A 22,706-nucleotide genomic window follows, 5' to 3' on the forward strand; every position below is an offset into this window, starting at 1 on the left:
AAGTGGAAAATAATGTTTTAGTTTAATATTTTTACCAAAATAAAAGGGCCTTTATTTGCATTTTTGTGAATTTTTTAGTCGTAAATTTTAAAATTTTTTAAGTAATTAAAATCCGGCCTCTATTTATGACTCAAAACTCTGTTTTTTTCCTCTGACTCGATCAATCAGCAATCAAAACGTCTTAATCTATCAGACGTTCTTAAAATGATTTATTTTATTAAACGATAACTTCCCTATTTTTTTTTTCCTTTTAAATATTGTTCATCTTATTGAGTCTCAAGTTTACTAGCTCTTTATAGATTTTCATTTAAGAAAAGATCAAAAGAATAAGATGTCTTAATAACAGTCATCCATTACTTTTCATCGATTCTTTGTTAGCTTGTAACATATGTTGCTTGCTGCAATTTGATAGTTTCGATTAGATTTTCTATTATATGCTTTAGTTTCGCAACATCTGTGTGTAATAAACTGTATGTTTTCGTTTAGTGTTTCACCGTTCAAAATCTGAGAATATTTTTAAGTTTGTAGCATAATAATTCCATATTTAAATTAGAAGAAATATTTTTTTCCCTTTTTTTACGAGAAATGCATCAAAATTTTTTAAATGTTATTTGCTTATGGATATAAACTTTTTATTTCATTCATTGTTAAAAATTTCTCGAAAAAAGTGGGTGAATAACAATTTATTTCATTGTTATTTTTCCTTATTCAATCAAAACAGTCAAATAATCATAAATAAAATGGCACTCAAACTGTTAATTGTGAGAAAAACCGTTTATAAAGTGCTTTCACCTAATACGGTTTAACAACCAGAATTTTATCGCACCAAATAGGCCCACCTAATGATACCACTTAGTTCCTGAGAGGGCTATCTAATCAATCTCATGACTGTTAGAACGGGGATTCGAGTCCCCAGCGTTGGCACCAATATATTTTATCCATTCCCATCAACACATGAAGAGTTCCTAGTGTTGCGCAGTCCCCAATTTGTGATCCTGGGCTGTTAGAATACGATGCTCTTATTCACGCATAGATGGCAGCACCATAAAGAAACCCCATCCAATATCCAGTTAAATTTCTTTTTTACTTTTTTGAAACCATGCTAGCTGCAAATGGTTCAAAAACAGTATAGTTTTGTATTCATGGTTTTTAAATCTTGCTAGTTGCAAACAGTTTCAAAACAGTAAAAGTAAAAAATTTTCTTTACCATAAGCTTTCTGATTAATTGGATGAACAGACTGCTGCCGGTTATTTTACCTTAATTTTAGAATGAAAATTCTAACAGTGTATTTTAAAAAAATTCAAGTAGTAATAAATGTTGTTCTAATACTAGGTAGGTAAAAGCCGATATTTCTCTGCTGAACTACATGGCAGTTTCAAAACAACCTCAAATAACTCCAGAAACTTCTAGTGGAGAAGGGCTTGAAGATGAAATCTCAGCCAGAGGAGGTAAGCAAATTTTTACCTTCTATTTTCATTAATATACTTTAAAACTTTCATCTTCTTTCCTGAAAAAAATGCATATACCCTAGAAAACAGAGTTACAAAATGTCAGTAATTGTTATAGTTTTGATATTTAGTGTGCGTGTGGTTGGTCAATTGAATAATTAAGCCAGCTGTTCCCAAATAGTGTTCTGAACTAGATATAACACAAGGATTGCAAATTTAACTTGTCGGACTTAAAACTTAATTCAAGATTAATGATAAAACGATAACATATTCATTTCTCTAATTAAACATTTTAAATACAGTCTTTTATATGTTATAACCTTTACAATTACCTTAAACTTTATTTATAAACTTGGGGTTCCGTCGAATAAAGGTTCATTATTTAGGGTTTCTTAGCCGAAAAATTTGAGAACCGCAGACCATAGGCTCTTTATCACCGCCGTTTTGCAATGTTCCAGGCTGATTAGAAAGGTTTCTAATGTTTTCCAATCAGCCTTACACTTTTTTGGCTTGTAGCAGTAAGCCCACATACCTTTTAGACTAATTGAAAAATATGTAATTTATTTCTCAAATTATCCAGATTTATTTCAGGATACATGCAATATGTCCAGAGTTGAAAGCAAATAACCTCTTTAAAAGTTTATTTCAATAACTCTAAGACAATTCAGTCTAATTGAATAATTCTACGCACATTTCCTAATTATCATAAAGACTAATTGCCTGGTTTTAAATAAGCCTAGAAAGTCAAACAGATAATTTAAATGTTGAATAAATATTACAGATACTTTGAAGATGCATCAAATTCGAAATTACTTTGAACTTCAAAGTTATCTTTTCATTTAAAGATTTTAACCGATTTTTATAGAATTATCACTCATCAAATGATTAGATTCATTTTTTGATAAAACCTGGCATGTAGCAGTAAGTCCACATACCTTTAGGCTAATTAAAAAATATATAATTTATTTCTCAAATTATTTCAGGATATATGCAATATGCCAAGAGTTAAATGCAAATAACCTCTTTAAAAGTTTATTACAATAACTCTAAGCCAATTCAATCTAATTGAAATATTCTACACGCATTTCTCAATTAACCTGATGACTAATAGGGTGGTTTTAATAAGCCTAAAAAGTCAAAGAGATTAGAAAATATTATTTTCCAATTAGATTGACGCATTTCAAAACGCCGGCCTTAGCAAAGCGCTGTATTTTTCAATTAACCCTCGACACAAGATGATTACTGTCACTGTGTCAACTGAGCGTTGAGACTGAGTAAAAAATTAATTATTTTAGGAGTGGCGGGATAATTAAAATTAACTAAAAACAATGGTTTGCCATTCTTTCGACAGCATTTGCAAAATGATATGATAGCATACAGAATGGTATTTGCATACTTAAAAGCATGCATCTGGGCTGGATGAGGGATCTCTGGAAGCCATATCATTTTCAGATTATTATTTGCGGAATTTTTTCTTCTTTTAATCTGGAAATATACCAATACGAAACACCTACAACTATGTAATGCTTTCTCAACTTTATTCCTATTACTATTTTTCCTACAATCATAATTTTTACCTCATTTTACTACCAAAATATTTAAATGACTATAATATGTTTTGTTTAGTTTCATTCACAATAGGAATTTTACATCATATTGTATTTGAATAATTTTGAAATCTTAGTTTTCCGACATATCAGAGCTGTCTAATGTTTAAATTTGTCTTACACTTTTACAACCATTTCGATCGAAAATTATTATTAATTATTCAAGTAAACTTGTTTTAATCGTGTCTCCCCCAGATGAAGTTTTCGATTATTAGAAACGACTATTACAAAATCTTTCAAGGAAATTTCAAAATATCTTAGAGTATATTCATATAATCAATGCTCATTACGCTTTATATTTTGTGGTATTTTTTCTGGAGATAAAGTTTCTTAGTTTGTTCTTTTTTCTTATTTATTTTTTAATTTATTTTATTAACGTTTTATTAACTTATTAACGTTGTGGATTTTAGACAGCAAATTTGACTCAAAGCATCTCCAACTTGGTATGAATTTTTATGAGTATATTTGATTTGTATTAAACAAAATAACTGACCCACAACACTAGACAGCTGAGCGTTGAGAATAAGAAAGAAAAGTAACTGTTTTATTGCTCGCAGGTTAATTAAAATTAATTGAAATAAGTTTTCAATTAAAGTTTTTTGTATAATTTTTGTGATCAGATTTTGTTTTCGTTATCAGAATTTCGAAAGTAGGTTTTTTTTAAAAAAAAGAAAGGAAAGAAAAAAAGAAAGGAAAATAAAATAATAATTATCAATGCTTAAAATTTTTTGATTTATGAATACAATATACTATAGCTAGTCCAAAAAAAAACTGGTATAAAGCTAATGTATACTTAAAATGCTGTAATTGTATAAATTTAAATTACTTGACGATAGGGATACACTTTAAAATATTGTAAGACTTTTACATTCCTTATTTTTTTGTTGAGAATATTTTTATTTTTTCAACAAAACGTGTATACATTTTAGATACCATAAAAATGCAGATTTCCATAAAGATTCCATAGATTAGATTTACAATAAATACATCAGATATATATTTAAAATAATATAACATGCATTATTTATAAGTCTCGTATCACCTGAAAGTAAACAATAAAAATAGAATTTCAATTTAGAATTTTAATCAAAAACATGTTTATTTTATTTATATTATATAAAAAAAATTATATAAAATGTCTTGTATTTGAGGCGCATAAAAAATCTTTTCGAAATTAGCTTTTTAAAATCGAACTTTTTAATATAATTTTACCAATCTTTAAATTTTCCTGACACATAAAACATTTTAGAAACAGCCACTTTTCAAAAAATTGAAGAAATTAAAAAATATTTAAATTTTTGTAATTTTATAATATTACATTAGTTCATAATTGAAAATTTCAAAATACCGCTATGCTACATATTGTTTTTACTTATATATATATCTTTTTCCGCGATAAAGAAATCAAATTTATCAATTTTGAAAAAATCTAACATGACTTAAATTATGCTTCATAAGTCTTGTGTCACCTTAAAAAAACTAAAACAATCCAATGGGAGTCTGAAGTGATCATTCAAAACAAAAACACGCGCTCGTTCCTTGACGAAAATTAGCATTTTCTGTGTCGAATCTTTGGTTCGTTATCCAATATGTCGATCTTTAACTCATGTGACTGGGTATGTTGTCAAAGAGGCGATGCCTTTAATATCTGTGATTAGGTACTCTGACCCTAAAGCGATGAATTTATGATTGGTTTCCTGTTCTGTTTTCGCATTCTTTGCTCATCTCCTTTTTAAGATGAAGTGATTTCTCGGGATATTCAAGATGAGTACAGCAGGAACGTTTGGAGCGTAGCACGAAGGTTACGTAGCGTGCCTTGAATATGGTGAACTTGCTTCAAGGATTGTTCGGTGCTCAGTCAAGAATAGCACAAATAATAACCTTCTACAAGATTAGGGATGTCCATGCATCTTGCACGCTATTCTCTGAACCAAAGACATTGCCCATACATTTAGAGAGTGTTAAAAAATTTTTGCTACTGATGATTTGAGCAATTCTGTTTAACGATTGTAAATAGGTGATTTATTCCAAGTTATGTTTCTCTAAAAGTAGATATAATGTTTATTTATTGCTTTTTAAATTACCTAAATAGGGTTATTACGGAATGTTTAGAGAAATTTATGTTATAATTTTTGGTCATCTACCACTGAAGAAAATCGTAAAGTTTTTATGCTGGAGAAATAAGATTTAAAACATTAATCCTTTTTTTATAATATATTTTTCTCTTTTTCGTGAATTTTTTTTATTTATTCTTGGAATTAATAGATTTTTAGTTTTTTTCTTTGTAAAGGTTTAAATAAAATTGGTGCAACTATTTATGTATTTTTTTTATTTCAATAAAATTTTTTACAAGATAACCTATATTTAAAAAAAAATCATTTTTAAAGAACTTTATTTTACAAAAGTTAAAGAAATGAAGCTCTGGGGATTTCATTATCTTTACCTTATTGGGGAAGCTTTCTGTTAAAAAAGAATTTTTTTGTATGTACTTTAATTATCGAGATTCATTATTTTATCACATTCAGTTTTATCAATTTAAGTTATAAAATTTTACAATTTAAATGATAAAAGTGTTAATAAATTTTATAGCCATGTTAGTACAGCAATTAAGGCATTGGTTTGAGTAGGACCGGGGCTCTAAACCAGGAGGTGGCTTGAAGCTTATCCAGCATCTGATCGATGGGCTCTAGCTTATCTGGGAAATAAAAGAGGATGCGCAATGCTGACCACCATACCATTGATACCAAAATTGTGAAGACATAAATTCCTGACCCCTTAGTCATATATATATATATATATATATATATATATATATATATATATATATATATATATATATATATATATATATATATATATATCAAATGAGTGATCAAAACACTCATTGCTGTAGTTATCAACAAAATTTCTACACTTATATTAAAGAAAGTCAGTTTAAAAATTAGTGTTCGGTATTTATTATTGACATATAAAGTGTATCGTTTAATAAAAAAATACTAATTTTTATTTTGTAAGGAAAAAAAAAAGGTAAATATTATTTGGTTCTTTTTTTTCTCTAAAAAAATTCATTTTCGTAATCTGCCTAACTACTCAGCCGTATGATTATATTCCTTACAAAAAACTATTCTTCCTACCTAACGATATCGTTTTCTTCCACATTCACGTTTCTTTGCTTTCCAATTATCATAATTGAACAATTTCATCAGAGTTAGTAATTCTTTCTATGTTAGTCACGCAATTTATCATAACACGGTTTCATTAACCAAAAGGAATATTATTTTGGACTGATATTTTATCACATTTCTTGCAGCAGGAATATTTCCGTAATTTATTATAACTTTGCTGCAAATTTCATATATATATATATATATATATATATATATATATATATATATATATATATATATATATATATATATATATATATATATATATATATATATATATATATATATATATATATATATATATATATATATATATATATTACCGTTAAAGTATGAAATCCGTTGTTTTATAGAATACCTAATTATTCCATGAAATAACTGATCGTGTCCGTTAAAGTGTAAAATAATCTATATCATATATCTCGCACTGGTCAGGGATTTAAAAAATGTTCGTGTAAAACCCAGTGTGTCAACAAAAAATGTTTTTGTTTTAGAATTAATGTTCTTTGCAATTCCAAGTGTCATTTTAGTAATCCTTGCTGTAACAAATGTTTTTATGGTACGTTTCCATAAATACCATTTATACCGTTGCATAAATTAGATAAATTGCTCTTTTTTTCATTTTAATTGTCTATCATTAGTTTATTTATAGAATACCTAGTTATTTCATTTTAGATAAATTGTTTATTTTACACTTTAACTGTGTCTCATTAGTTAATTTATAGAATACCTAGTTATTTCAAAGAAATAACTGCATTATATACTTTAACGGTAGCATATATATATATATATATATATATATATATATATATATATATATATATATGGTGTGTGTGTATATATGGTTGGGGAGAGTGGGGTAAATTGTAACATTTTTTACTTAACTATTTTTAACTAACAAAAAATCCAATATATTATTAGTATTAATTGTCGGGCGAGTAAAGTAGACTATCCTCTAGTAGAAAAAAAATAAATACCTTATTTTAAATGTTATATTAGTTATTAACAATTTTTGACAGTCGTGCACTTGTTACAATTGTCCCCACTTACGGGGTCAATTGTAACAGTTCATAAATTCAACTAAGACACAGATAATTATATATATTACCATAGTTGTGATATATTTTTTTATTGATCAAAATAGTAGTGATATTTTAGGAGTAAAAATAATAATGAGCAGAGACCTAAAGGGTTAAACTTTTAACTTTAAAAGGTTGAAAATTTTAATTTATGTTGTGAAAGGTGACAAATAAAATAATGCACATGCAACATAATATAAATGATATAGGAAACTATTGGTGGTTCTTAAAGAGTTAAGTAATGGTTTGTAAACATAAGATTCTTTATTTTCAGCTGTTACAATCGTCCCTTTACTTATTGTTACAATCGTCCCCAAGACGCCATTTCTGCTTCATTTGTCAAAAACAATGCTAGTAAATTAACAAAACTAATTTTTTTTTATTGAAATGTTAATTAAGGTGTCCAATTACATATTCGGTTAATAATTTTTATTTGTTTAAACAAAATTACTTTGTTACAATATAATATTCTAATTCCAAAAAAAGTACTTACGTAGCTTGAAAATATCTTTTGTGATGTAACTCTTTCAAAAGTACATAAAAATGATTGCCAGCAGGGGTGTACATGTAGATTCATTAAATACACCTTGTGCGCCACCTGGGAACCAAATCTAAAACACCGACACTCGAAATTTTTGCTCTGTTACAATCGTAGCCTGTTACAATTGACCCCACTCTCCCCTATATATACACACACACCATTACAAAAATTGAAAGATTTTCTTTAATATTAATTCAAGTTAGATATCAAATAGATAGTTATTATATATTTATAGGTAGTTATTACAAATGCATAGTTTCTCAAAGAATTCCTGTTTATAACTGAGTATGGTGAATCTTAAATATAGTTCAAACATTTGATTTTGTTATTTTTAGGAAGAAAAGTATTGACTTGATATCTTTTTGATTGTTACAAATCACGTTTCGTTTTTACTTTTCTTCTTTTAAATCTATTTTTTATCATTACAATTTGTTGAAATTAGCAGTAATGTGAAATACAATTGGTAGAAATCTCTTCTTATGAGAATTCTGCTTTAATTTAAAACCAATTTGACCCACACATTTTCTAATTATTGTAAATTTCCATAGCAATTCAGCCTCTTTGAGGAATTCCTATTGAAATACTTCAACCAAACTTCAAATGTTTTACTTTTTTCCCTTCTACCTTCTATATATGGATCGATTTTAACCAAATTTGGGTTTGAAGCCGAAAGGGGCCTCCTACGATACAATTACTATTAAACTCCCATAATTTTTTTTTCAATAATTAAATCATTCCGGGTCATATTTTCCAGATTGTGGCTACCTCCTATAATCTAATGGTCAAGAATTCAGATTCGTCGAAAAAAAGCGCTTGTTAATTCAGAGAAAGTATGTGCTTTTTTTCGTTACTTAGAATAGTGTCTTCACTAATTAATTAGCATGTTTACATTAACGTTCTCCAACTCATCAGATCATTAAGTCAAAAGATATTTCAGGCTGCTCACTTTTCAAATTTTGAGCAATGTATGTTTGTAGTATACTTATAATTAATTCGCTGAGAACCGTCGCCGAGGGAACAATGAGTATTTCTGGAACTCACAATATATAATCATATTAATACATAAATAAAGCATAGTAATGACACATTTCGGATACGCAATTTTGTTTTCACTTCTTGTGCAATAAATCTCATAAAAATGAAAAAGATTCGTTTTCTTATCATATTTTTTTTAACTCCGCTGTCCTATCTCAAATTTTATCACAAATTATTTATAACAAAAACTTTCCATCTGACATTCCACAACCCTAAAAAAAGTATATAAAAGCTATCTCGAGAACCCTTCACTTAAATGGCACATACCCCCTTCCCGATACCGAAACTAGAAAATACGCCTACGCCAAAACCGAAACTACTTCTGGGAACATAAAAAACCCACATCGCTTTAATTCCCAAACTGTTAAACGATTTTCACCCACGGGACAGCACCCATCTCAAACAAAAAAAAATAATGATATAAAAAAAAATTTCTACTACGAAACAATAAAAATGAAACAAAAGCAAAAGATGAAAAACTGAAACGAAATTATCGCCGAAGCGTGATTCTTAAAAACCGACTACGCATAAGACCGGTTTCAAGGCGATATTTTCTAACAAGTCGTGAATGTTTTAACTTTCCAATCCTCATTGCTTCTCTGAAAAGAAAGCTGGACTGTCGTACCTGAAGTAAGAGATGGTCAGCCCGATACTCCTGTGAGCGTTGTCGCTCTATGACCTCATTTCACTTTTTATTTTTTTTTGTCGATGTGTCCTTGCTTTGCTTGGGCAAGACTAAGTGGATAGTGTGTGCGTTTTCATTCACTACGGATTTCAATAGGTGTGCATGTGCATAAGTTTCGGTAACTCTCATCTCGGATATATGCTCCGTGAATAGGTGGGTCTATCTTCTCTTTTATTTATTGACATTAGTTTGTGTTAATTTTCTCCGAAAAATTTTCAATTTTTTTTTAGTTTTCATTTTTTTATATTATTTTTAAGTGTTTTGCACTAGTTTTACAATATGTCTTTGCGTTATTTTTTGTTCTTAACATTGTCGTTTTCACTTTATTGCTAGTTTTTTTTTTTTTTTTTTTTTTTTTTTTAAAGTCAAAATCTAAGATATTTCTGACGGCTCATCTCTGACGGATTTATTTGGAAATTCGGCTATAATTTAAAACCAAAATCTTTAAAATTTGATGTATTTTCAATCACTACTTAATGATTTTTTCGTTCACTTTATTGCTGATCATTTTACTGATTCGTTTTCACTTTATTGCTGATTTTTTTTTTAAAGTTTAAATCTAGGATATTTCTGACGGCTCCTCTCTGACGGATTTATTTGGAAATTCGGCTATAATTTAAAACCAAAATCTTTAAAATTTGATGTATTTTTAATCACTGCTTAATGATTTTTTCGTTCACTTTATTGCTGATCACTTTAATGATTCGTTTTCACTTTATTGCTGATCACTTTAATGATTCGTTTTCCCTTTATTGCTGATTTTTTTTTTTAAGTTAAAATCTGGGATATTTCTGACGGATTTATTGGGTAATTCGGCTATAATTTAAAACAAAAATCTTTAAAATTTGTTGTGTTTTTAAACACTACTGAATGATTTTTTTAAAGATTTTTGGATTTCGAAAAAGAAAAAGATTAAATTTTAGTTTTTCTATAAATAAATGTTCCTTGTATACATCAACAAATTGTCGATATTTGAAAACGAGTCTTGCTTAAAAAACATTTATTCTCTCCTTGTTAACAAATTTACTCGTAAAATATTTTTGGTTTGCGTTGTTTACTGTAATTTGTTTAGTTGTTTAGTATAAAGTGACGAAGTAAACTAAAAGAGTATTTTATTAGCTTTGTTTAGTATGATATAATTATTTTACATTTTTCACCGTTTGTAAAGAGAAAAATTTTTTTTAAATCTCATATAACTTAATAAGTGATGAAATTAAACAGTTCAATTCAGTTTTTGTAGATCGGCAATATCCTATTTTTTTTCAAATTTAAAAATAAATAAATAAAATTGACTATGCGTCAAATAAAATTTTTGTTCTTAACAGTGTCGTTTTCACTTTATTTCTGATCTTTTAAGGTAAAATCTAGGATATTTTTGACTGTTCAAATAATACTTTTCACTATTATTGATTTATTATAAAATTTGTCTATAATTTAAAATTTAGAGAAAAACTTAAGCAATTGTTGTATTTTTAAACACACTTAATAATGTTTTTTAAAGGTTCTTGATTTCAAGAAAGAAAAGTGTGAATTTTATTTTTCTATAAATAAATGTTCCTCGAATACATTAACAAATTATAGATATTTTAAAATGATTGTTGCTTAAAACACCTATCAATGCTAAAACATAATGATTTTTTAACTGCAAATTAACTGGAAATAATGAAAAAAAAATCTTATTAACTTTTACTATTTGACTTTGAATTTTTATAGAATGCTGTGAAACGTTTAAATGTAATGTTCAAACTTATGCAGTTTCCAAACAAAGCGGTGCACCCAGGTTTATGATTTTAATCGATACTAATCTATAAAATGTATGTAAATAATTGCAGATAAATTTAATTTTTAAAATTTATTTTAAAATATCAATTTTTTTATTATAGTTAGTAAATTTTTAACCCTATTTCCTTATTGTTTATTAACATTATCAGTTGTTGACGATTTACCACTAATCAGTTATCATTGGAATTTAATTCCAACTGTATGTAATTCTCGCTGTATGCTAATGACTAAATCTTACTACATTACATTTCTTTTAAACGGTAAAATTAATAAAATATTAACAAAAATACTTTGTCTGGAAATCTTTATAATTTTGTTCATTACATGCCTACATAATTTTTAAAAACTTACATAAAATTGATGTCGTATTTACTTTATAGATAACAAAACGCACTAGTGGCTATCGATGCTTATTTAGATGCGTTTCAAAGCATTTTGCGAGTTTATTCTTAGATTTTGAAATGTAATATGAGTTTTTCTACGTTGGTTATTAAACAAAAACTGCTAAGTTGCGAAAAATATTGCAATGTTTGCAGTAAATCCAGCAATATGCTTTTCTATTTTTAGCAATATTTAAATTGAAAATATAAATAAATGCGCTTTGTTTACAAAATTTTTCTTCTCAACTGAGAAGTATTATTTAACTGTTGGGGGTGACAAAGATCAGAATGTCTTTTGTTTTTGTTTTAGGAGAGAGATTATTTAGCAGCACTTATTTTCCGTTAGGTAGCTTTCTTTACTCCTAACTGAAAGTAAGTTTTCTACGCACGTTTATTTATTTGTTTGTTTTCGGTTTACTAATTTTATAGCGGTTGAAAACTATTGAAATTGTAATGTATTTAATATATATATATATATATATATATATATATATATATATATATATATATATATATATATATATATATATATATATATATATATATATATATATATATATATATCATTTCATTTCCTTCGCACTCAAAATTGCATCGAATGAATTTTTTTCCCCTCGTCTCGTATAGAAAATAACAAAATTTTATTATAAACTACTTAAAAACAATTGCACTGCAAACTATTCCATCGTAAACTTAATAGCTTTGGATATAGATTAATTCTCCCCTTGCTAACAAATTTGCTCGTAAAATCTTTTTGGTTTGTGTAGTTTGCTGAATTTTGTTTAGTTGTATAGTATAAAACATCAAAGCAAACTACAAAATTATTTATTTAGCTTTGTTTAGTATAGTAAGCATATTTTCTATTTCTCATTGTTTTAAAAGAAAAAAATCTGTTTGAATTCTCATATAACTTAATACGTGATGAAATTAAATAGTCCAATTCAGTTTTTTTAGATCGGCGATACCCTATTTTTTTTCGTACTTAAAAGTAAATAAATGAAATAAAATCTGTACTAAATAAAATAAACCACAACTTCATAAAAAAGAACCAAATATAAGAAAAGTTATTGTAAATCAGTATTTCAATTCAGTATTTTCTGAGAAAAAAAGTTCATGAAAGCATATAACATTTTAATACGCGCTGTGATATGATAGAGTATCCAATCCGCTAAATGCCTTCAACTTAAATGTGTAAAAGTGAGATGTCTACATTAATATTTCGAACTAATATTTTCTTTTCAAATGGTAAAAATTGTCTAAAAATTAGACTTTTATATTTTATGAAAGACATATCAAAACTAAAAAGACAATTTTTTTCTGAATGTTTCAAGAATAACTTCCAATAAAACAATTGCTATGTTTGTTGGAAGAATTGAAAAGCTGTGAGCAATATAGTGATAATATATATAGTGATAAGTCAAATTTTTTCCAAAAGTGAAATTTTTACACCAAATTGTGCCTTAGTATTATTTTCAGATAGGTATTTTATAAGTTTTCATATTTCATTCCATTGAATAACAGAACAGCACACAAAAATGTCAGAATGCTTGCATGAAAAACGTCTTATTTTCACATTTTTATAAATAATTTAGAAACGTGGCTTATTATATTGTTTCAAGCCCTCTAATTTTATATTTGTCTTTGCAAATTAAGAACTGAATAGTCTTTAACCAAATTTTTGCTCTGAATAAGTAAAATATTGAAACAAATAGCTTGCTGCAGTACTTTTGGAACCAAGGAGATGTTTTATAAAGCTTTATGATAGATTTAAATTTGTAAAAAATACATTTTTTGCGCAGTACCGAGGATTTTCAGTACTCGCATGATTATCTTATTCGCAATTTAACATCGTGAAGTGAATATCATATGCTTGAAAAACGTCTTATTTTCACATTTTTGTAAATAATTCAGAAACGTGACTTATTATATATGTTCAAGCCCTCCAATTTTATATTTGTCTCTACAAATTAAGAATTGAATAGATTGGTCTTGAACCAAATTTTTTCTCTGAATAAGTAACATATTAGAACAAATAGCTTGTTCCAGTACTTTTGGAACCAATGAGATATTTTATAAAGCTTTATGATATATTTAAATTTGTAAAAAAATACATTTTTTGCGCAGTACCGAAGATTTTCAGTACTCGCATGATTATCTTATTCGCAATTTAACATCGTGAAGTGAATATCATATGCTAAGCTCCGGCGTCTAAAAAGAGAATAAAAATCTATCTAGATTTTAAACATATATAATTATTTTATCCTAAGAAATTTTCCGTGATTCAAAACAATGTCCCACTAATACATTTTCCATTAAATTCAAAACATTATAATTTTAAATTGTTTTAATACTAATAAATAATCGTATAAGAACGTTTTATATTAAAACCTTCATATGATCATGTGAAATAATATTCTATAAATCATTGTTAAACTACTGACCATTATCCATTGTCATTCTTACAAATAGTGCGAAAAAAACATCGTAATTCCAATACTTTTTAATACTACATTTCCTAGTATATGATGATCTATTGTAACAAGTGCATAGAAATGCAGTCTATCTATGCCAATAGATAGACGAAGTATATTAGTTAACTTTCAAAAAGACATTATAGGTCATTAAAAAAACATTTTCTCTGGCAATTCAATCCTGAAATTGCTGTTTCTTAAAAGTATTTTTACTTTGAAATTTAAAACTAACCATTGTTTCATGCCTATGTAATTACTTGGCTTTTAGAATCGCTTTGTTTTCTGATATAGTTCAATTTAAATTGAAATTGTAAATGCATTCTTTTAAGATAAATTACTATATTTTTCTTTTCGCGTAACCCTATGGTTGAAACGTTGCTATAGTCTTGTTTAATTGAAAAGGTAGACTGAAAATCTATTGACCTGTAAAATTATTACTTTTTAATTCGTGGTTACCAGTATTTGCATTGTTCGAAATTCTCACCATTCATACTATTTTTTTATTATGTTTTAATTAAAAAGTTAATTTACTCGCCATATTTCAAAATATTTTTACTAGAGCAACTAGTTTTTATTTAATTTCTTCGAATCATTAAACAATTATATTTAAACATTTTAGGCCAAGGATAAAGATGATTATTCATGTTTTGTTGAACAGTATTTTATAATTAATTTTTATTATTTTTTATGCATAGGATTAATTATAAAATTTCTGCAAGTGAATTTTAAAGTGTCGATGTATTTTGACAAATGTGATTACAAATATTATAGTATGGCATTAAATTGTATTAAATTTAAAATTTTTGCTCATTCTGGAATTTATACTATATTTATTCACAGAAATTTCTTACATATAATTAGATTAAAGATTGATTACAATGGTTTTTTTTATTATTATAAGTTTAAGATTTAAGGCAAACTACTTTTAATCAAATATTTCACCATTGCGTTGCTATATACAAATTGGTATAGCGATGTTACTGTGTTTAAGGCAATGAGGTGACTCTATTTTTATTTTATTTTATAACCGGCATTTAACAGTTTAGACAATTCTGAGTTTACGACAATCAAGATTCAACTCCGGAACCTTGTAATTGTGAACCTATAACCCAGAAGACAAGGAAACTTCTGGATTTAATTACCCCACATTTAAGCCTTTGATGGAACTAACCTACATTTGCGTTACATGGAGAGGGAAACCTCCCATGATTAGCTCGAAAGAATGGATATTCAAACCCATGATCCTGCCTCCACTGAGGATATCTATAAATCAGAACCGTGATCGGTGCTAGCCGGGATTCGTAATAAATAGCCACCACTGGGATTCGAAACTGGATCACCTGAGAGTGAACGCTCTATCACCTGATCCACCGTGACTCCTGAGCTGTCATTATAAGGGATCGCGGTTCTCCACGGTGGAGACTTTAAAACTACCAAACTTCCGATCGATAGGTACCAGTTTGCTGGAAGGTAAAGACGTCTTGTGCGCAATGCTAATCACATAGCTACCACCAAGTCATTGGTCTTTAAATTTTGGAATCTTAACCTGAATAACCCCTTTGGCTGTGAAACTGCCTGTTGGAAGATTTTCAAACTTTACAAATTCCTTTAAAAGTTTTTTTTTACTATTTTTCTTTAAAAAAATCAGGGATATAATTATAATATAAATAAACAAAATTCACTAGAAATTTTGAAAATTTCGTGAGATAAGAAATATATACACTATAGCACTGAAAGACAAGGACATGGTACAAACAATAAAATAAAGACATACAAAAGAATAGAAAAAAAACTGTATATTTTAGTGTTATGCAATATTAACATTTTATATCAAATCAACTGAATTTTTTTATAAATATTTTATATTTTAAAATTATTTTGAATAATATTTCGCAGTTCATCAACTCCTTTCGTTTGTTAGCGCTTCTACGTGTTTCTGAACTCAAAGGATTTAGAAATTTCGTTGCCCAGTGCAATAACCTACGTTACCAACTCGTTTTAATTAATTTTCTGGTTAAGAAGGCTAAACAAACTTTTTCCTCTTTTTTTATTTTTTATTCTTGTTGCTCTTTAAGATGGCATGTCATTTCTATTAATTTTAAATCAAAGGTATGGAAAGGCCACCTTACATTCTTAGAATTTTCATTTTTAAATTACGGTAAAATAACAGGCAGCAGGCTGTCCATCCGACTATCCAAATCGTTTATGGTTGGGAACATTTTTTGACCCTCAAAGTTTTTAAACCATTTGCGACTGTTAAAAATCTATGAATACAAAACTATCTGATTTTGTAACCACATAGTTTTAACAACTAGTCTAGTTTCTAAACCATAAACATACATTTGATCTTAGTGGGGGCTGTGGCATTTATGCGTAAATCAAAATTTCGTATTCTAATGGCCCAGGGTCACCAATTGAGGAGTGCAGGATGCTGGAAACTCTTCATGCATTGATGGAATGGAAGAAATATTGTGGTGCCAAATCTGAGATTCGAAACCCTATTCAGCCGGTCATGAGATTGACAGATTAGCTCTTTCAGCTACAGTATGTACCCAGTTCTGACAAACATGGCTTCATAAGATGGGTCTAGTTGGAGCGGATAGAATTCTTGTTGTTAAACCGTATTAAGTAAAAACAATCAATAAACGTTTTTTCTCAAACTTAACATCTTGAAAATAATTATTTATAGTTCTTTGACTGTTTTGGTTGAATATGGTAAAATAACAATTAAATAAATTGCTATTTAAGCATTTTTACCGAGAAATTTCTAACAGTGTACTTGACAGGAAATGGAATATGTCTGAGCTATTTTCATGTCATTTTGTTATTGATTTGTTCTTTTAAATGTTTCATTTTCAATTCTGAAACATCAGAAAAGTACATATTGTTGTTAAAATTATTGTTGTCAGCAAAAAATTTAAAAATTCAAAAATCTCTATTTTCAAAATTGTTCACACAAATCGTAGAATTGCGAATTTTAGAAAAAAAAAATAATAATTTATGGAAATGGTCACGCAAATTCACACCCCGAATTAAAGTTCTATAAAAAAAGTACATATTTTTTTATTTTACTAAATTTTTTTAAATCTAGTTATCTACTAAATTTCAATTGTTTATAGTTATTCACTTTTCAGACAATTCGTAAAATCAACAGAAAATATAAATGATTAATGTATTTAGCGCTTGTACCCAGTTTCATATATATTTTTCCGAAGCTCTAATTACAAGCGAAAGTATATTGTGGAAAAGTTTTAATTATATAAAACAGTCTGATAGTAACTAAAGAAAATCTGTTTAATTATCGGAAAAAAATTTTTTGAATATGAATAAAAAAAAAACAATTTCATTCATACTTAAAATATATCAATAATTGATTTCGTAAATTAAAGAAATTTTAATGATGAATAACTGTTTCTCTTAGATCTAAATAGTTGTAAATAACTGCAAATTTAAAAAAAAAATATTGTTTTGAAGTGATTCTTGTTTGTAAGATATAACCTGTGACGTAGAAAAAAACACCGGTGTCTCATGCTGTTTATCACAACAATAAAATATTAAAATGCTAAATATTTATGCTATGTATTTTTTTTACTTTTATTTTACCTAAATTAATAAAAAATAATGAAAAAAATTATGGGAAATATGTTAAGTAAAAATTCTGCGTCTAAGAGCTAAAATGCTTTCATTTGCCATACAGTTTTCCGTGCTACAAACTGAGAGTATTTGAAATATCAATAATCATTTTTTTTTACTTATTTGTTTGTTTGTTATTCTTATCTCATATGTATTTGCTTCGGTATTTAATTCCAAAACGAGAAGCTAGAACGTTCTCAATTATGGACGCAGGATGTTAGTTTTCTTCGGTTGGTTGCGGATGATTTTAAAAAAGAATTTTTCACTGTATAAATCCTTTTGGTGCGTCAAGTAGAGCATAAGTTCAATCGTATCATTACGGCTTTGAAATATTTCCTGCGTTTCTTTTACGTCCTTCTAACAATTCTCATCTGAACTTTAGAAGCGAAAGTGCTGTGTGAACTCATCTTTCACAAATTATGTAATTGATGTTCCATTTTTGGATAGTTTAGAAAGGTTTAGTGAATGCATATGCCAAAATACTCGTTTTAGTTTTGAAAGCATGCTTTATTTACTAATTTATATTTGTGTGTTTGATGAAATTAAATTTGATTTTCGTTTGCTATTAAGACATTTTAAAACAATTAAATGGATGAGATATTCAGCTTCTGTTTTGATCCCGAGTGTGATTTTCCAATCCAGCTGCCTTTAACAACCCACTCTTCTGTTCAGCATTTTCTTAAATAAAAAAATAATAATAATAATAATTCATGACTTTTTTTTTAGTTCAGGTCGCAAATTTTATAAGAAATAAATTTTTACATTATAATTGAGACCAACTACTGAAAAGATAAAAGTCTCCAAAAAAGCGGGCAGGTCGCCAAAGGCTTCTGTATTGTAAATTAGCATTTCGGGATGGTGTACCTCTTTGGAAAGAGTGCCACTCTCCAAAAAAAATAATAATAATTATGCGTACCGCTTCCAACTTTTCCAACATTTTGAAAAAGTTATTTATACTCTAATTATGGGATTTTTATGCAAATACCAATTTTTTTTTTCGTCATGCAAATCTCTGAAATACTGAAGTTTAAAAAATAATATAATAAATAAAAGAAAAATTTTAAACTTTAATTTTGTGATTAGTAAACATTTTTAAAGGTTTAATCAGTTAATTTATGAATAAATGAATAACCTTTGACATTTAATTCTAAACAATTAGTGAACAATCAGTATTTAATTAACATATATGAATTTTGCGTTTGTAGTTTTAATCCCTAGTCATCTATAGTGGAATTAGTTTGTTTAGTTGGTATAGCGTAGTGAGAAGATGTTCACAAAATTTATTTTAGGTTCATGTATCAGTTAATTGTGAACGATATTTTGATTATATTATGCTCTAATTATTTCTTTAATGTTTACCGAGTGTATTTACAAGGGCTTTTACTGAATTTGTCAAAGTTCCTGAAGACGACATTATTATTTTTCTTCAAGTTTTTAATTTATCATTTACTCTTCGCATACCACTATTAGACTCTGTCATGCTACTATGTGGCATGCGTGTTGCGGTTTCTCCATCCTTGATTAAGATGGTATATTTTACATATTTTGATACATTACAGTCCTTAAATACTTTGATGATATTGCTTAAAGTTTTTTGACCTATAACACTAACGGTTGGGTAGCCAAAAAAACTGGGGAATTAATGAAAATTATGGAAAAGTCATGGAAATTTATCAGTCAGGAAAAAAATCAGAGAAACTAAAAGGTTTGAGGTACATTGCGCAAAACAAAAAACAGACTACCCTGAATATCTTTTGATCTAATGATACTGATCATAATCGGTTGAATAGTTCCTGAGAGATCGAATTTTAAGTATCTTCTTAAAATTGAGATCTTCGATTTTTATTAAATAAAATAGTAAAAGAAGTTTAATCAGAGATATTTTTTACATGGAATTATCTTTGGTTAAACGAGTTTTATAATTGTATGCAAAAATGTTTCAATTCGTTTAAAAAGTTTTCGAGGTATGGCGAAATATGCAGAAAGTAAAATTAACATTAAAGGGTTCAAACTCCCAACCAAACTATTGGAACCATATTTCGCAGATTGCGGCTACCCCTATATTCTAAGGGTTAGAAATCCGAATCCGTCGAAAATAAGGTGAACCGGGTTCGAATCCTTGTGACGGCTGGTCGATACGAATCCGCATCCGACTTGCACCGACCACAGTGCTGACGTAAATTATCCTCAGTGGTAGACGGATCATGGGTTAGAGTCGCCTTGCCGTCAGGCTAACCATGGAAGGTTCTCGCGGTCTTCCTCTCCATGCAACGCAAGTGCGGGTTAGTTCCATCAAAAAGTCCTCCACGAAGGCAAATTTCTCCAAATACTTGATCCTGGAGTTTCCTTGTCTTCTGGATTGGATTAACAATTACAAGGCTGCGGAGTTGAATATTAGTAGTCGTAAACCCAAAGATTGGGTCGGCTGTTCAACGATCGTTATAAGATAAAATAAAATGTTTACGCAAACTTATTTAATTAAGTTAAACTAAATCAAATGTGGTAATTCGTTTGGTTTAATAACTAAAATGAATTAGTTCTAGTTAATTTTCGTTGAACTGAACAAAAGTAATTGTTATTGTTTGAGTTATATAAAGTAGAACATGTTAAACAGAATTTTTTTTTTCATTAATTGGAGGGCTTGGGATAATATAATGCTCAACCTTGGTTTCAAATTGAAAAGAAAAGCACTTTTAGTGAAAAACACTATTTTCATGTAGGCTATCAGATGCTTTTTGTGTAAAGTTGTTGTTATCTAGGGGAAATTCTGGAAACATGTAAAGAACCTATACGAAAACGAAACTAAAAAAGTTTGAATTAATAATGTCCCCTTTCGGAAAAATGTGTCTTAACTCGCTTTCAACAAAACTTTTCATTTCAGCACATCAAATGTGATATAAAAAAATTAATAAAGACTTGTGAAATAATTTCTATAAAAAAATCATCGTTCTTTGGAGGAATAGTGCTTAAATACTGAGTTCCTTTCAAATGTGAGCAAAAGCTTTAACCCTTTCTCCTAGTTAAATGCTATCTGCTTTTCCATCTCTCTTTGCTGGCATACAAGCAATCTTTGTTGTATGTTAGCATGCAGGCAAGGAGTAGAAAACAAAATGATATATCGAAAACAAGGCAAAATGGAAGGACTAAATCAGAACGTAATATTACGTCAAAAACAATGTACCCAAAATCCCATATTACGTAATAATATTTCAAAAACATGTAACGAGTTAATGTCTTCAGAATGATTTATTTACTGTTGGAAGTTTCTTTATTAAAATGGTTAAATAGCAATTTATTTAATTATTACATTACCCTATTCAACTAAAACAATGTTTATTGATAAAGTGTTTATTGATTGTTGTTACCTAATACGATTTAACAACCAGAATTCTATCTACGCCAACTAAGTCCACCTTATAAATCCTTTTTGTTCTATGTAGCCGAGTACATACTGTTGCTGAGAGGACTAATTGTTCAGTCTCGTGACCAGCTGAACAGGGGTTCGAATCAAAGCGTTGACACCACAATCATTCTTCAATTCCCTCATTATATGAAGAGTTTCCAGCGTTCGGCAATCTTCAATTGGTGGCCCCGGATCATTATTTAATACAAAACTATTATTCACTCAAATTACGCAGCACTCAATGAGCCCCAATATCCATTTAAATTTTATTTTTATGGTTTAGAAACCATACTAGTTGAAAATGTTTACAAAACCGTATAGTTTTGTATTTCCTTTTTCTTAACTATACAATTTGAAACAGTTTCAAAAACGTAAAGGTAAAAAAAAAATGTCCCTAATCATAAATTTTATGGTTAATGGGATGGACAGACTTCTGCCAGGTATTTTACCGTAATTTCAAAATGAAAATTCTGATAGTGTAGCACATTTATCTTACGAGTTTTAAACATGCCCATCGTAAGCTTAAGAAACTACGCCTTATTCATAGACACTAAATTTTTAGCGCAATATTGAAATTTAAAAACATTAAAATACTTCTAGCATTATATATGCTTTTCTCAGGATTTTGTTTTGATTACATATATTTAAATTTGCCTCCCAAGATGAATGTATAGTGTTACTACATAATGTGAATCGTAGTCATAGTTTTATTCAAGCATTCAAACACAACTCGTATCATTGTTACGCTGTCTTACTATTAAGGAACAATACAGTTTGTTAGAGATAACCTTTAATTGCTTGTTTCATCATCTTCAGTTCAGTGCACATTCCACGCATTTAACTTTCATTTACTTGTGCAAGAAACTTCATTATCTTTACGACTTTCATATTGTTTTTTATTACGTTTAATTTGTATGCAATCTTTGGAAGTAATGTTGTACTAGGAGTACCAAATTATTAATAGCCACAATTTCAAATTATATATATAACCTCAAGCACTATTGCGGGTGTTTAACTTTAAAAATAATGCTTTTCTTTAAAGTTATTTTTGTAGCTCAGTGCAAAAACAACCGATGTCGAATTCGCAAATTATTAGTAAATAACATTTTTAATTTATTGAGAAAATATTGTTATAAATATTTCTATACTTCTGATATGGGATTAATTCAGTAGTAGCCTCTCTTTATTGCTCTTGTGCAAGGGTTCCCGATTTTTTTCGGCCTATGGAATCCTTCCGATTCTTTTAACGGAACCTTGAAGTTACAGATTAAGCCATTAGCAGCAGTTAATTTACTATCTAATTATTATTCAGAAAATATTTAATGAGGCTATTAAGTTTTTTTATTATTTTATCAAATAAACTTTTAAATGAAGTTCTATGTCCGGCAGTTGAATTCACTGCTCTGAAACTACTTCGAATCTAGTTCTGAATTTACTTTTGGTGTGTGCGTTAGATTAAATAAATAAAATAAGC

The 22,706-nt window shown here is 28.1% G+C and overlaps 1 protein-coding gene across 2 annotated transcripts in view; it reads left to right on the forward strand.

Moving 5' to 3' along the window:
- LOC107450095 (uncharacterized) overlaps window positions 1–22,706 on the forward strand; it is a 169,884-nt gene that overhangs the window by 110,022 nt on the left and 37,156 nt on the right. The window contains exon 3 of one of the 2 annotated variants that reach the window (XM_043042126.3): window positions 1,334–1,449. In XM_043042126.3, coding sequence (XP_042898060.2) covers window positions 1,368–1,449 — 82 coding nt within the window. In that variant the 5' untranslated portion in view covers window positions 1,334–1,367. Of the gene's footprint in view, window positions 1–1,333; window positions 1,450–9,351; window positions 9,717–22,706 lie in introns of those variants that run through there. The other variant, XM_016065818.5, reaches the window with a different exon arrangement.

The sequence above is a fragment of the Parasteatoda tepidariorum genome, chromosome 11 (genome assembly GCF_982258835.1).
Source record: "Parasteatoda tepidariorum strain Cologne lab strain chromosome 11, Ptep-v5.0, whole genome shotgun sequence".
In the NCBI taxonomy this organism is placed as follows: Eukaryota; Metazoa; Arthropoda; class Arachnida; order Araneae; family Theridiidae; genus Parasteatoda; species Parasteatoda tepidariorum.